Here is a 14,262-nt window from a genome sequence, read left to right on the forward strand (position 1 = left end):
AGTGAAAGATGTTCCTGCCCATGGCAAGAGAGAGAGAACTAGATGGGCTTTAAGATCCCTTCCAATGCAACTATTCTATGGTATTATGATTATATGTTTCCATGGCTCCATGATTTCCCACGAACAATACAGCCCCTCTTTTCCTGATAGGGAAGGTCTAAAAGTAAAACCTGTCAAGAACTGTAATGGGGATATAGTGACGAGAGCTGATGCAAATACTTACAGACAGTGTTATGAAATTCAGACTTACATTCCCTTTAATCTGAGGTCTGTATCTAGGGAAAATCTGACCTAGCATGCTGGGGCAGGCCAAATACAGAGAGAGGGAAGAGGTATGAAGTGCTGCTTTCTTGATTAGCAGTTTATCCAAAGATTTTTAGGTTCCTTTAATAGATGGCAGATAAGTTTAAAATGGCTGTCAGGGTTAGGAGATAATTTCTTATGACATGTTAATTGGATTCAGCATCTCTGAAAGCTCTTGCAATTATTTTACCCTTATGTCATGCTCTAGGAAGTATTTATTCCTGCATATCCCATCTCAAGACAGTTCTATCCCATTATTTATCCCCCTGAAAAGTTCAGACACTGTGTCCTTTAGCAGCCTTCCTTGCAGCACAAACTGCACTCTGCACCAATTCACTCATAGCACAATCCTCTCCACTGGCAAAGTGCAGGTGCCAAAGATGCCAATGGATCATTGGCCAAAAACACAAGAACGCACCACAGCTTTGGTGGCCCACTAAGCCCATGGTTAGCCCATGGCTAACACAGATGTGGAAATGCTGCGTTCTACCCAGGTCTTTGAACATTTCGGATGGTTTTTGCCATGGTTGACTCTGTAGTCAATTAAAACTGGGACAGCTGGTGACATCCTTCGGCATGTGTCTGAACTGGAGCTAAATCTCTTTTCTTGCAGGCACTCTGGTGCAGCTTGATGGCAAATGAGATGCTAGTAATCTGTAGGAGTAGAGGGCATGGTTTCCAGCAAATGAAAGTCTGAAATTATACCTTTTACCCTAGGAAAACAAATACTCCTTGAAATGCAGTGTGAGTGCCATCTGCCATTTGCCAGTGCTCCAGCCTGCTGTCTCCACTGAGCCTGAGTCTACACCATACATCAAAGCAAAAGCTCCTTCCTGACAGTCATATTGTCAGCCCTTGGAGGTTCACAAAACTACCTGGAGAAATAATATGGGCACAGTCTTGAGCTCTGATGTTCCCTGGACTTTGTGTCTCTCCTTTCTCCATCTCAGTCTCATGGCCAGCTGAATTTGAACTGGACTGTAACCTCAAGCCAAGTGACATGGGCCAGATGGGGCACTCCCAGAGTGCTCAGCTGCTCCACAAATGCAAGGTAGAAATTGAGATGCTAAGCACACAACAAGCTTCCTGCAAACATCCACAGCCTAAAATATCCTGTATAGCACCAGAGGTGAATAGAATGTGGAAAGAGCTAGAAGAACAAAAATTAGGTCCTCCTATGGGTAGCAGGTTATTTTAAAGTCTATGACCAGTAAGATGTAATGAAATTGAGAAGAAATGAGATATATGATTGTAATACAATGCGTTTGAGGGATGGATATTGCTTGGTACTCCCTCAGCTCAATCAAAAAAGGCTAATGGACATGTAGAAAAATGTCTGGAACATTTTTCATCTAAAACCTTTTCTTACAGGATTCAAATCTCATCTGTCAACTATTTCCGAAGATTTAAACTGGCCCTATTAAAGTGTCTGCTCAGGAGGAATCTTAGTAAACAAGATGCCTTGATAAACTGAGATGGTATTCTCGAGGGATGGAGCAATATTCTTTTCACCCGGTGCAGAAAAACAGTCCACAAACCTTGAAGATGCTGCTCAGAAAGTACGGTCTGTCTCAACAGGAGTAAAAATTATGCAGAAAAATACATGCCAAGATCCTACACTTTGAAAAATGGTCATCATTGGTAAGCAGTTAACTTTCTTCTTATTCTAAAGGCTTTTTCCTATGGAAACCATAATACTGCTTGTGTATAGTATACATATACCTCCCCTAAGACTACTTACACCCTGAAGGGCCTACTGCCTGCATGTCTATTACCCTTATTCACAGAACATGCTTTTCCAATTATCTTTATAAATACAACACCACATATGAACACCTGGGATAAATATTGCAGCATTTATATACGGGAAATGATGATCTAAAATATCTGTAGTGCAAATGTGTTTTGTATATCTTTCTCATTCATTTCTCTTTCTTTTTACCAGCAGATGATCTGACACACATCTGAAATGCTGTGCTTCCTTCTTTTTATTAAAAAAGCACTAGTAACCCCAACCTTAGGCTACAGTGAAAGATGGGAAGGATGGTCCAGCATTTGTAGTGCTAACATAAGACATGATAGATACGCGTGGGAATCTGGACTCTGCAGTGCTCTTCCTCTGGGAGCTCAAGCAAGTCAATAGCTTTAGGTCTCCAACAGTACAACAAGGATAACGTCATTTCCCTACCTCACACCAGTGCTTTATGGATAAATGCATTAAAGGCTCTGACATGCGCAGAGGCCCCTAGCACTGGGACCATAAAAATACTCTCATTAAATGGATGGTCATGGACCTTGCTATAGCAGGGTAGGGAGGAAAAGTTTGTTCTCTGCTGGCTGTCTGCCTCTAGCAGGAGTGAGGAACCCTAAAAACTCCTGTCCTGACGTCTTAGTGGCCTGGCTGGCCAGGAAAGAGAAAGGCTCTCCACTCAAAAGGGCAAAACAATGTCTTCTCTCCTAAGCATGGAGAAGTCAACCACAGACCTTTAATTCAGCAGTTAATCGCTGGTGTTCCCATGATTCTGCATAACCACTGTGATGTTGTGGCACTACTTCATCCTCAGAGGGGAATCTTAGCTTAATAGTCTGTACCTTGGAACCAAGAAAAGCTGAACTTTAAGTTAACTTCTGATCAAATGAGGTACGTGTAAAACAGTTTGTAGTAAAATCCCACAAGAGACTTGCCAAGCTTCCAGCTGCCCATCAATTTCTTGCCTTAGTTACACTGTCTCTCATTACACATATTAGGAAACTGAGGTTAATGCCCACTTAAACATGTATGCTATCATAGACACAGAGCTCCTCACCTACACAAAATGAGTGGAGAAGTACAAAGAACACAGAAGGCTCCAAAAGGTGATGCAATCTGTTACATTTCAACAGTTTCATTCAATGGGCAAAATGGAGCCAAACACATATTGTAAATTATATTAGAATATTAGCCTGGCTAAGATGTTTGGCTAACGTCCATGTTTGTGTATCAACATAGGTAATAAAATGATCAAATGGTTCTTCTGAGACCACGTTAGGCTCTCACAGTCCATCTGCAGTCATACACCACGGATACACTGCACTGCCTACTAATCTATCTGGGGAAATATTTCGTTAGCTGAATTACATTTTGGGTTTGTTTGTGTAAAACGGTATATTTAATTAAAACGTTACTTGTTTCAACTCCAGCCATAGCTGGGATCATATCCAAGCTTCAGCCTTACCCAGCACAAGCCACGCAGCAGTAATGCATTAAAATGTATAATACACACTTAACTAAACCATGCAGAGTTTCCTATTAACTGTCTGGATGGGAGAACATATGCTTGCCTTTTACTATTAAACAGCTACGTTTCTGGCATGAAGACAAACTTTTCCTTTAGCTATTTTTAATCCTTTAAATTCTAGAAATCAAATTGAATCTCACTGATACTCCTTAAAAAATAAAAACAAAAATATTTAATTGTGTAATTTTTCTCCTGGAATGGCTTCACTGTGCTTTAAATTGTTAACTCTTTCCCAGATAGAAGCTCTGTCTGGAGCATCAGATATGGACTTTGGAAATGGTGACACTGTTTTACGCACATGAAATCCTTCCAGAGAAAAAAGAAAAAGCCATCTACCTACAATTCATTTTGCTCCAGTTGTCTCAGAAGCAAGAGTGAACAATGAAAAAAATGGCCAGCCTCTCAAAATCGATGGATGAGTTGCTTTATTTGAAACAGCTGAATAAATAACAGCCTTATTATATTGCACCAACACAGTGTAACTGGTAGGTTTTCAGCAAGCAGTTTGCTCTACAGAATTGATAATTTGTCCAAGGACACTGTGTTATGATTATGAAATATTTCCATCCCTAGAGTTATCACAAATGTATGAGATCCCCAAATTAAGCTGGTCATTTAAACAGTGAAAACCATATTGCAGCATTAAATTTTAAATAGACTGGAATGGAGGAGACTTGCTTGAAAAAATCAATGCCACTACATTCCCCAGCAGTGCTGTTGTTTTTTGCCTCTTCTCCCATGGGTTCGTACTACACGATGTGTCTAAACTTCTTCCAGCTCTACCTTTGTTTGGGCTCAGTGTTGGTGCTAGGCCCTCTGGTGCTAAACCATCAAGACACTTAAGTACATGCTTAAAATTAAGTTATGTGAGTTGTTCCAATTGCCTTCAAATACAGGAAGTTAAGCAAGTGATTAAGTGCTTTGCTGGAGTGGTGCCAGGGTGCTCAAAAGAGTGCAAGATCCCATTTTTTATCCTCTATTTGGAAAGCTTCTCCTCATGTTTAATTTAATTGAAAGCAATGCTCAAATGATAACAACTTCACATTTATAGACCTCTAATTAATCTACTTAATGGTCTCATTTCTGAGTGCCTCCCTATCTCACAACATACGTGTCTGTTTAAAAGAAAAGTAAAATAAAATAAAATAAAATAAAATAAAATAAAATAAAATAATAAAATCTCAACATCTGGGTTAAAAATGAAAATATGTGCTTGGAAAGTTTAAGGCTAACTTACTTGGATACACCAAAAGCAAAGTGCTAGGCATTAAGTAGGGATTTTCCTGTGTCATTCCCTGCCTGATGAATTGGAGACAGTGGCACTCTTGCATCTATAGCACTGCATACATAACCCTGGACCTTTCCTGTTGAATGTGTGAGGGGTTCAGAGATCTTTGCTAAGTGTCATGAGATCTGGAAATTCTTCCTTATCAACTAGGAAGCAAAAAGAGGTTAACCTGTGAGACAGAAGCAGAACATCAGCTGCTCTTGTCACTGCCCCTTCTATTATTGCTCTTTCTTCCCAGTATCTTTCAAAGCAAAATGATTGACTGATTGTGGGAACTATGACCAAGCCCACAAAGTTTCTAACCTATAACTATCAACCCAACCCAGACAAATGAAATGACTGGCTCTCATTTATTGTTATGCAATAATACCACAGGTTTATCAGTTCAGAGGCAAAATTCCCAACTTCAAATGGAAATTTCCATTTGGTTGTCTACAATCCAAACATTAGGGAACTTCTCCAGGAGCTGAACAGCCTGAGCTCAATCCATTAACATCAACATATCTCCCATTTTTAGCCTGAAGCACTATCCAGGCCATATGGGAATACAGGTGGTAGGAGAGGGAAGGAGCAATGCCAATGCTGAAGCCCAGCAACTAGGTCTCTTTTCAGCATACTGTCAAATGAGCTTCATGTAATTCCTGGTTTCCAAGCAGACTTAGGTGGCTGGCTTAAATGAAGCTACTATGATTCTCAGCATGCTTTCTCTGAATTATCTGGGGGCTTCAGACTGCTTCCCTAAATAAAGCCCTGATAAACTGCATATAGGATTTTGCTGTGGAAATCCATTTACTTTTCACCACTGCAGAGATTAATGTTCTCATATGCATCCACACTTCCCATAAAATTAGGTATAATACCAATAGTAAAAAATTTGTAATAATTTAATCACTTGAAATAAACTATATGGAAAAGTAGATGGTATGCTTGCACTCTTTTATAATAACAAAATAAACTCTCCTATGTTTACTCTAACACCATTTCAGTCTGCCTATGTATAATCTCCTATTGTTTTCAAGTGGTACCTTTCAGCAGGGCCATTATTTATTTATTTATTTATTTATTTTTTTCTCAAGTATTTTTCAAAACTAATCTGCAATGTGCTTTACTGATACACATCAAGAGCAAACACAATGAAGGCTCCATAAAAGATCTTCAGTCTTTTCCCAGAATGGTCGTGGATGCCCCATCCCTGGAGGCATTCAAGGCCAGGCTGGATGTGACTCTGGGCAGCCTAGTCTGGTGGTTGGTGACCCTGCACACAGCGGGGGGCTTGGAACTGGATGATCATTGTGGTCCTTTTCAACCCAGGCCATTTTATGATTCTGTGATAAGCTTTGTCTTGTACAAATCTCAGCACTACTGAGAATTCTCAGAGAATGAAAGACAGCATTCCAGCACATGAAATATTTTAGTCCAACAGCTATAAAATCATTTGTTGCCGATTAATAACACATCTAGCAATTTTAACATTACCTAAGCATTTAGCCAAAAGAAGTCTAAGATTACAAATGCAGATACAAAAGGCACTGTGCCATTTCTTCTACTGTTGAATTTCAGGACATGGCTGAATTGTGAAAGTCAGCATCTTTGTTTTGTACCTTAGAGACTCCAGCAGTAATACTATACACAGGCTCTTGGATGAGCCCAGCACTCCCTTTCTATCTAGAAGATATTGTAATTCTACAAAAACCCAACAATGAATAGAAAGCTTATCAATTAAATAATGATTGGAAATCCATCTCGGGCTACTTCCTGACTCTCTAACTGATTTTAATTCCCAGAGCACAGAAAGTCCCGTATTCAGTAGGAGAGATTCTCTAAGCAGTTGGTTTCTGGAATTAACTTGACAGCAGCATGGGCATATTCTCTAACCACAGGCATGGGCACAGGGGAAGAGAAGCTATTTCAGCATGTGTCATTTAGACTATATGGTCATATAAACGGATAAATCTTAGATCATGTGCAGATCAGCTGCTGCATGCAGACACATATAATATTCTTAAAATGAACAGCACCCAATTGAGCAGTTTCCAAGTAAAGTACCGCTAACAAGCTGGGTTTTGCTTGCTGTTGTTGCAGCCACTTTTGAAATTGGTGTTTTTCTCTGTTAGTATGAAACAGATCAGACTTCATCTTCTCAATCTACAGCTGAAATGAGAACAACATTCCCCAAATCAAGAGCCAACAGAAAACATGTAATCAAGAAAAACGACTGCAGAAAAGATAAGTTATTTTAATTACCTTCAGAATTATACAGGGATTCGCTCTGGTGTACATTATAATCCCATTGCTTTGCAGGGTTCGCAGACGTAGAGCCAACTTGAATTCCTCTTTCTTGCTATTTTCAGAAACACGGTATTTAATGTAACTATTCCCAGCAAAGCTAAGGGAAGTGTGGCCTGAAATAACCATTTTGAAAAGACACGTTCTTTTAGTGACACACAAAATATTCCTCAGCTGTCAAGCTAATTAAAGAATTTCAAGAGCTAATGAGAATTTTTAGGAAGAAATTCGTAAATAACACCCAACTTCAGTGGGAAAAAAAGCTTGCGTCTATTACAAATATATATTGCATTTTTTCAGGAAATTATTTTTCATGGGAGAGGGATAGCTCCATTTCTCCAAACTTACAAAACGGCAAAAAAAGTGATTTCTTCCAAGCATTCACCATTTTAAAGGCTATTTACCCCTGACTGTACCTATCTCCCCTCACTTGATAACAGAGGGAGTCCAAAATGGCCAAGCTTTTACATCAGGCAGTTGAGTTATGGGTAGAAAGCCAGGTCTGAGTAGATGCCAGTCAAAGCTGTACAGTCAGTTCCATGAAAGCACTGTCCAGAATCATGGTGAAACAACATATTATTTCCTGTGTTCTCTTGGAGAAAACACCGCCTTGTGCTGCAATACAGCCCTGGCAGCACTGATGTCAATGGACGGCCATGAGCTCTGCACCACACCCTTTGTATCCCAGGGAATAACCACAGCTGCAGAGAATTAACAGATGTCCTGCAAGTTGGATTTTGGGACGATCTAGTGCTTTTATTAATAAAGAATGGAATTTTTGGTAATCAAAATTACAAGCAGAAGAGTTAACTGCAGAGCTCTGTCCATGGCAAGGCAATATCTGGCTTAACGGCCTTTAGGAACAGCCCTCTATTTTTCTCAGCAGCCTGTTTTACTGATCTAGGATTCAACCAAGTCAGTTTCAACAAGAAACTGCATTATGCATTAAACTTCATACAGCCTTATATGTAAAAAGCTGATTGCTATGAAGAGATACACTGAGTGCCAGTGCTGGGAAAGGTTTAACAGTACGTCTCCTGTTGACTTCAGTGACACCTCTACCTAGAAAAGAAGAATGACACACTTTTTTTCTTCAAGTACAACCCCCTTTCCCACCATGATGTGCACCTGAGCATTCGCCAAGCTTTCCTGGTGGGCACTGGCAGATGAAAGGTCTCCGGTTAGCTTCGTACCCCACACACTGCATGTCCCCTGGGCATGGCTTCTCCAGACAGGGATCGTTAGACCCTGGGCACAGTCCTCCTGCAATAAGTTAAAATACTGTCAGGGACACTGTGTGAAACAGGATCTTTAGCAGCATAGAAATAGTAAAAGAAAGACAGTTATCGATCTCGAACTTCAGTACAAGACAAGTGTGGCTTAATAACACTAATAACAATTAAATAAAATTGGGGAAGAGATGCTATTCAGACAACTACTTAGCAAAACGTTGTTATGATTACTAAAAGGGTGCCCTGAAATCCATAGCAAAATATTATGAGAACCAGCCATTTTGAGTGGTAACTGGTTATATATATATTGCTATTGTGATGCTCAGGTCAGTCATTAACTCACAAAGCCTCCCATACAGGGAACTTGAGGATACCAGGAAACAAATTACTCAGAGCTGTGCTCTCCTTTAGCCTCAGAACACTCACGGGAAGTAAATTTTAGGGAGTTAAAGTTCCACAGGAGACTAAATAAGAAAAAGTCACATTTCATAATATGGAATCAAACCTTGCTCAAAAGAGTGTCGATTCAGAACTACTCGTAACTTTAAAAAGGTATGAGGATGGAGGAACAGCTGTATGCAGTACTTTAAATTTGCTGAGAATACTATCATGTCACACAACTGCATTAAGGATTTTAACATGCAACGAGCTGAGCACACACCAAGGGTTTACCTGAATGTCCCTCAGTGTCAAACTTCTTGGATAAACTTTCTTTACAACTTTTCAGAGCACCTAATTGTTCCAACTGTCCTGATCTTGAGATTTTTGCAAACACTTCGTACTATGTTCCAATACACAATACAACTTCTGATGCACAATACAAGAATTCTCCTATGAATTTCTCAACAGTTAACCTTTCTGTTGATTGTAATAGAGAATTTAGTACATTTGGGGTCAGCTTCTACTTCTGGTTGTCTGTATGTAACTGTTATGAAAGTACCCTCTTTCAACTGCAGGAGAAGGCATCCACACCATTGCTTCTATTGACTTGCAATCAGGGCTTGAACTGAGAGAGAGCCAGCTGCTGGAATCGAATTTTTGCTTATCAAATTCATTTATTTAAAGTAACACACTCAGGTGGTGATTTTAATGATAGAATTTCAGCCCCTTCCTACCCATCACTTTCTGAATACTGGACGTTCTTGTTTATTGCAGAACCTCAAATTGTATTCAAATACTGTTTTGTTTTTTGAGCATAGGTACTTTATTTACAATGTATACAGGGAAAAAAATCAGCCTGTCACAAAGTACATCTCCCAGAGTAATGGAGGGAAGAACCTTATCGCTTTCACGCCATAGCACAAGCCAAGCAGGGCTCATTCAGAGCACAGGTGAAATTAGCTGGTACTGTAAGTATTTTCTAGAAAAAGAAAAATTGCTGCGGCAGGCTCAGAATGGACACAGGCTGACTACACATAGGGGATGGACTGTAAATGCCTTGCTTCATGTACAGCACAGTTAATTTAATCCTTAACATCCTTCCCTCCTTCGACAAACATTTGTTTGAGCAGTCTGTGCAGTAAACCATTTACAGTACTGCCTGTAGTGCTGTCATGGCAATCTTTATTAATCAGTTTAGCAGGCAGCATTAGTAGGAATAACGGCTGCGATATACAGACACACCCTAAATCTTATCAAACCAAGAAAAAAAAATCATTTAATAGGATTCAACACTGCAAAATTATATTCCATTCAAATATAAGGTCTACAGAAACTAAGAATACAATGTTTTCTATGGCTTATTTTTTTTCACTGATTCTCTGGAATTCAATAGCAGGTAATTATCATTTCTGAAATTACACTGTATGGTTAAATATTCCATTGGCTTGCTTATAAGCTTTGCTCGGTTCTGTAGACTCTTTAATATATCGTGTGACAAACACACCTCACTTTGCTGTGTGCATGGTAGCTCTCTCCTTTAAACAGGCTTACATCTTTTGTGAGGCTGCAATTTTGGCACACTTAGTGCAGCTGACAGACAAGTAACTGGAGGAAAGCTCTACAGCACGTCAGTGAGGAGCAGAAAGGGACACCGAGCTTCCTCAATGAAGCTCCACAAATTTTCATAACCCCTAACCTACGACTGCATCTTTGTCTGAAGCAATGAAGCAGTAGGTTACATCGCTATCCATCTCTGTCAGTTTTTTAGCTGATTCAAGCTCTGATTTGTACTCCGGAGTCATCCCTCCTCAGTCAAAAAACATATGGAAAGGATCTAACGTATTTAGGATATCTGGAAATACACTAAAGAACTGCTTATCCTGGCAGGCTGAGAGCAGTTCTGCTAAGCTACAAGCAAATCAACTTTTTATTCATCAGACTGCAGCAGGATTCCATAGCTGTCAACAAAGTTTTATACTATTCAGAGCTGGGAGAAGAAATGCTTTGTGTCTGTCTGTACGGTTATAAGTACAGAAGTTACAAATCTGCATTACTGTGTTGCTTGAGCTAACATGCATTTTCAGGCTGATTTCACAACTGCATGAAGCAAAACTGTGCAATTGTTCAAGGGTGCGTTGTCCACATCAAAGATTTAAAACCCGAATTTTAAAACCATTTTTTTCCTAATGTTGCATTTCCACTCCGAAGAACAGCCTATTTACCATTCAATAGAGATTCAAGAAATATGGATTTGAATTGATCACTTTTTTTTTTTTTTTTTTGCTCTAGGCAAGTTCAGAGTGTTCCCCTTAAACTCAAATTAGTATTAATAGAGTAGTTCTCTGCAAGGTATCCCAAAGATACATGGCATAGTATCACCCACAGCATGCAGGGAAGGTAGAAGTGACCTATTTGATCTTCACAAATCATCTTCAGTTTTATCTCCCTGAGTGAAAGTACAAGTATAGAGCCATGCTGGAGCTTGAAGAGCTGCAGCCTATGAGAAGCCAAGGCAGGATTAGTTCAGGAAGGATGGAATCCTGTGGGATGGATGGCATCCTGTGGGACTGAGCCAGAGAAGAGGACCATGGAGCAGTGGTGAAGTATTATGGTCCAGTGAACACTCAAGTTGCACAGTGTGTCCTAATGAATCAGAGTTTCTCACAGTTTTAGAAGAATGCACAAGTTCAACCACTACTTGGTCACAACTTCCCTTAAGACCTAGGTGACAGACAGCAGTTTCCATTCTTGATTCTACAGTCATGGTGCCACTTCATGCTTTGGCCCCCATGAGTTTCATACAAGATGCTGCATTCCCAGAGCAGGTCTTAAAACGGGGAACACTGTCAGGGAAAAACATCTCCTCCTACACAATTGCAGTGTTAGAAGGGCTGCAGTCAAAGCAAACAAATGTATCAAATAAATCTGCAGGTCTGTGCTCCCAAACAATTTATTCTTTATTTTTCCTTGTTACCTTGCCAGGAGAGGTCAAGAGTGCTTGTGAGATTCCTAGAAACAGAGAACGCAGAGAAAAGCCTACAAGGACAGCCTGAGAGAGATGGGGCTGATCACTATGAAGAAGAGAAGGCTGCAAGGTGACCTGAGAATGGCTTTCAGTATCTAAAGGGGAGCTACAGGAAAGAAGGGGACAGACTCTTTAGCAGGGTCTGTGGTGAAAGGACAAGGGGAAGGGTTTTCAAGATCAAAGAGGGTAGATTTAGGTTGGATAATGGAGAAAATCTTTCTCAGTGAGTATAATGAGGCACTGGAACAGGCTGCCAGAGACGTGGTTGATGCTGCATCCCTGGAGACTTTCAAGGCAAGGCCCCAGGGAACCTGATGTAGCTGTGGATGTCCCTGTTCACTGCAGGGGAGCTGGACTACATGGCTTTCAGAGGTCCCTTCCAACTCTAAGGACTCTATGATTCTAAGTTCAGAATCCTGGTATTAGGATGGGGGTTGGATTTCTTGGTACTGCGAAATACTCTGATCTTCATGAGGCAGTGTACGCTCTGAGGACGCAGACCACCTCTCAATATTAGGCCTTATATTAATACCAGATCTTATAATGCATCATAGTTTATGATTTCTTCCTGTCAGAACATTCACAAAACGCTAGAAGTGTCTTCATAAAATCTGAATTGCCTGGTTTTAGGATAAAATGGTGCAAGGCTGCCATTCACTTGATTAAATAACATGAATGTCTGCACTTTCATTGAACACTTCTGGGTCTATTAGAAAAATTCTTTCAAACTATTAAGCCAGAACCATATTAAACACTTGAAATGGAATTCATCTCCTCTAACTTTAGGGCATGATTCATCTGACTGATTCTAGACATTCAAGGAGAGATTTATCACATCATTAAAAATACCTCATTCTTTCCACTGTCTGAAAACGGGGCCTGGAGTGACCAGCTCATGTGTGTATATATATATATATATACACCCACATTTGTCAAGATGATTTCAATCAAGTCTTCTCCCATAAACATATTAATGGAACCTCCATTTGTAAGACTGTAACATGGAATCGCACTATAGCAAAGCAGCCACAACAAAACCTCCTCATTTCCCACATCCTTGTCTTAACACAAAAAGAATTACCTTGCCACATGAAGAAATAAAGAACCGAAATAGATTTCTGCTTCTGAAAAATGAGAATGTCACGAGAACTATTTATTATATATATTTACTTCGGTCTTCCTGTCTTTGCTTCCCACAAACACTGACAGATGTTTCCATACCTTATGTTATGTGATGGGGGATTGGCAATTGCATAGCTCCTGCAGCTACACTGAAATCCCAGTTTGTTATAATATTTTTCATATAAACACAAGCAGAAGAGCCAGAAACCTAAGGAGACAGTCTGTTACTGGAAAAAAATTATTGTTCAATTTTATTGATTTTAAAGGCTTAGATTGATACACCTGAACTTTCGAACTTACCCTTCCAGAACGGAGCTGCTGATCCTCAGAAGTTCACACTGCCTGCTTTACATTCTCCCTGCATTTTTATGTTAGATAACTCTGTTTGCTCACAAAGGTAATCTAGGTAAGCTATGCACAGCTGGCACACATAAATTGTGCATATCTATGACATCTGCCAGTGGGAAAATCTCTCCAAGTATGATACATATTTCAAGAATGACTGAATTAGCTAAAGCTCAAGCTTCTCTGGGTTATAATTGAATCAGACCACTGAAAACATATGGAATATTTTTAATGGGTTTGTCATATTTCAAGCTCTTAATATTTACTGGACTGGGTCACTAAACTGTCCTAGTAACAAAGAAAGTATAACGCTTTTATTTTATTGATAATATTTTGCTAATGCGTTCTTGTAAAAGGAAGCACAGTGGATGTATTCCACTTTGCTGTGCCCTTTTTCTTGCTTTGCCACATTTATGCTCATGTACAAAGGATCAAAAGAAGCATTTGGATTTTTCCGATCAAAGGAAGTATTTGGTTTTTCCTGACTCTTTCACTGGGCCTCCTCTTCACAAAAGTAGCCGTACCCAAGTTCTCTAATTAATATATCCTCAGAACTCTGTGTTAACCTCCTAAGTGACAAAACACAGTATGTGTCTGTATTTATCTGAAGAGCAAGGCACTTCTTGTGGCTTCTTTGATTAAAAAAAAATTAGAAGTGCATGAAGTATTAACTAATGTGGAAAGGGGCGAATCGTGTTTGTTTTTTTCTTTCTTTTTGTTTTACTTCCTAACAAGGTCTCTTATCTCTACAAGCACCAAGGCTTTCATTTGCCCAGTAAACTACATATTTAGATCAGCTGCTATAGACATATTTTTGTTGCATGATAGACTCGAGGTATACAAGCCCACCCCAAGGCATCTGCATCACCCCTCTATGGAACCCCTCCAGCCTCCCAGCTGGATCAGGGAATGCTCACACCAATGGCTTCCGACTGCAGGTTTCATGGCCAGGATAGATGGTCCCAAGGCTACAGACCACAGGCGGCAATTTTGGCAGCCTGA

The 14,262-nt window shown here is 39.9% G+C and overlaps 1 protein-coding gene across 17 annotated transcripts in view; it reads right to left on the reverse strand.

Moving 5' to 3' along the window:
- FAT3 (FAT atypical cadherin 3) overlaps window positions 1-14,262 on the reverse strand; it is a 428,155-nt gene that overhangs the window by 25,490 nt on the left and 388,403 nt on the right. For all 17 annotated transcript variants that reach the window (XM_032442223.2, XM_015852350.3, XM_085509086.1 and 14 more), the window contains 2 exons: window positions 8,284-8,418; window positions 7,114-7,271 (listed from right to left, as the gene is read on the reverse strand). In XM_032442223.2, the coding sequence (XP_032298114.2) occupies window positions 7,114-7,271; window positions 8,284-8,418 (293 nt within the window). The remainder of the gene's footprint in view (window positions 1-7,113; window positions 7,272-8,283; window positions 8,419-14,262) is intronic.

The sequence above is a fragment of the Coturnix japonica genome, chromosome 1 (genome assembly GCF_054131305.1).
Source record: "Coturnix japonica strain WE chromosome 1, WE-NBRP24, whole genome shotgun sequence".
Classification (NCBI taxonomy): domain Eukaryota; kingdom Metazoa; phylum Chordata; class Aves; order Galliformes; family Phasianidae; genus Coturnix; species Coturnix japonica.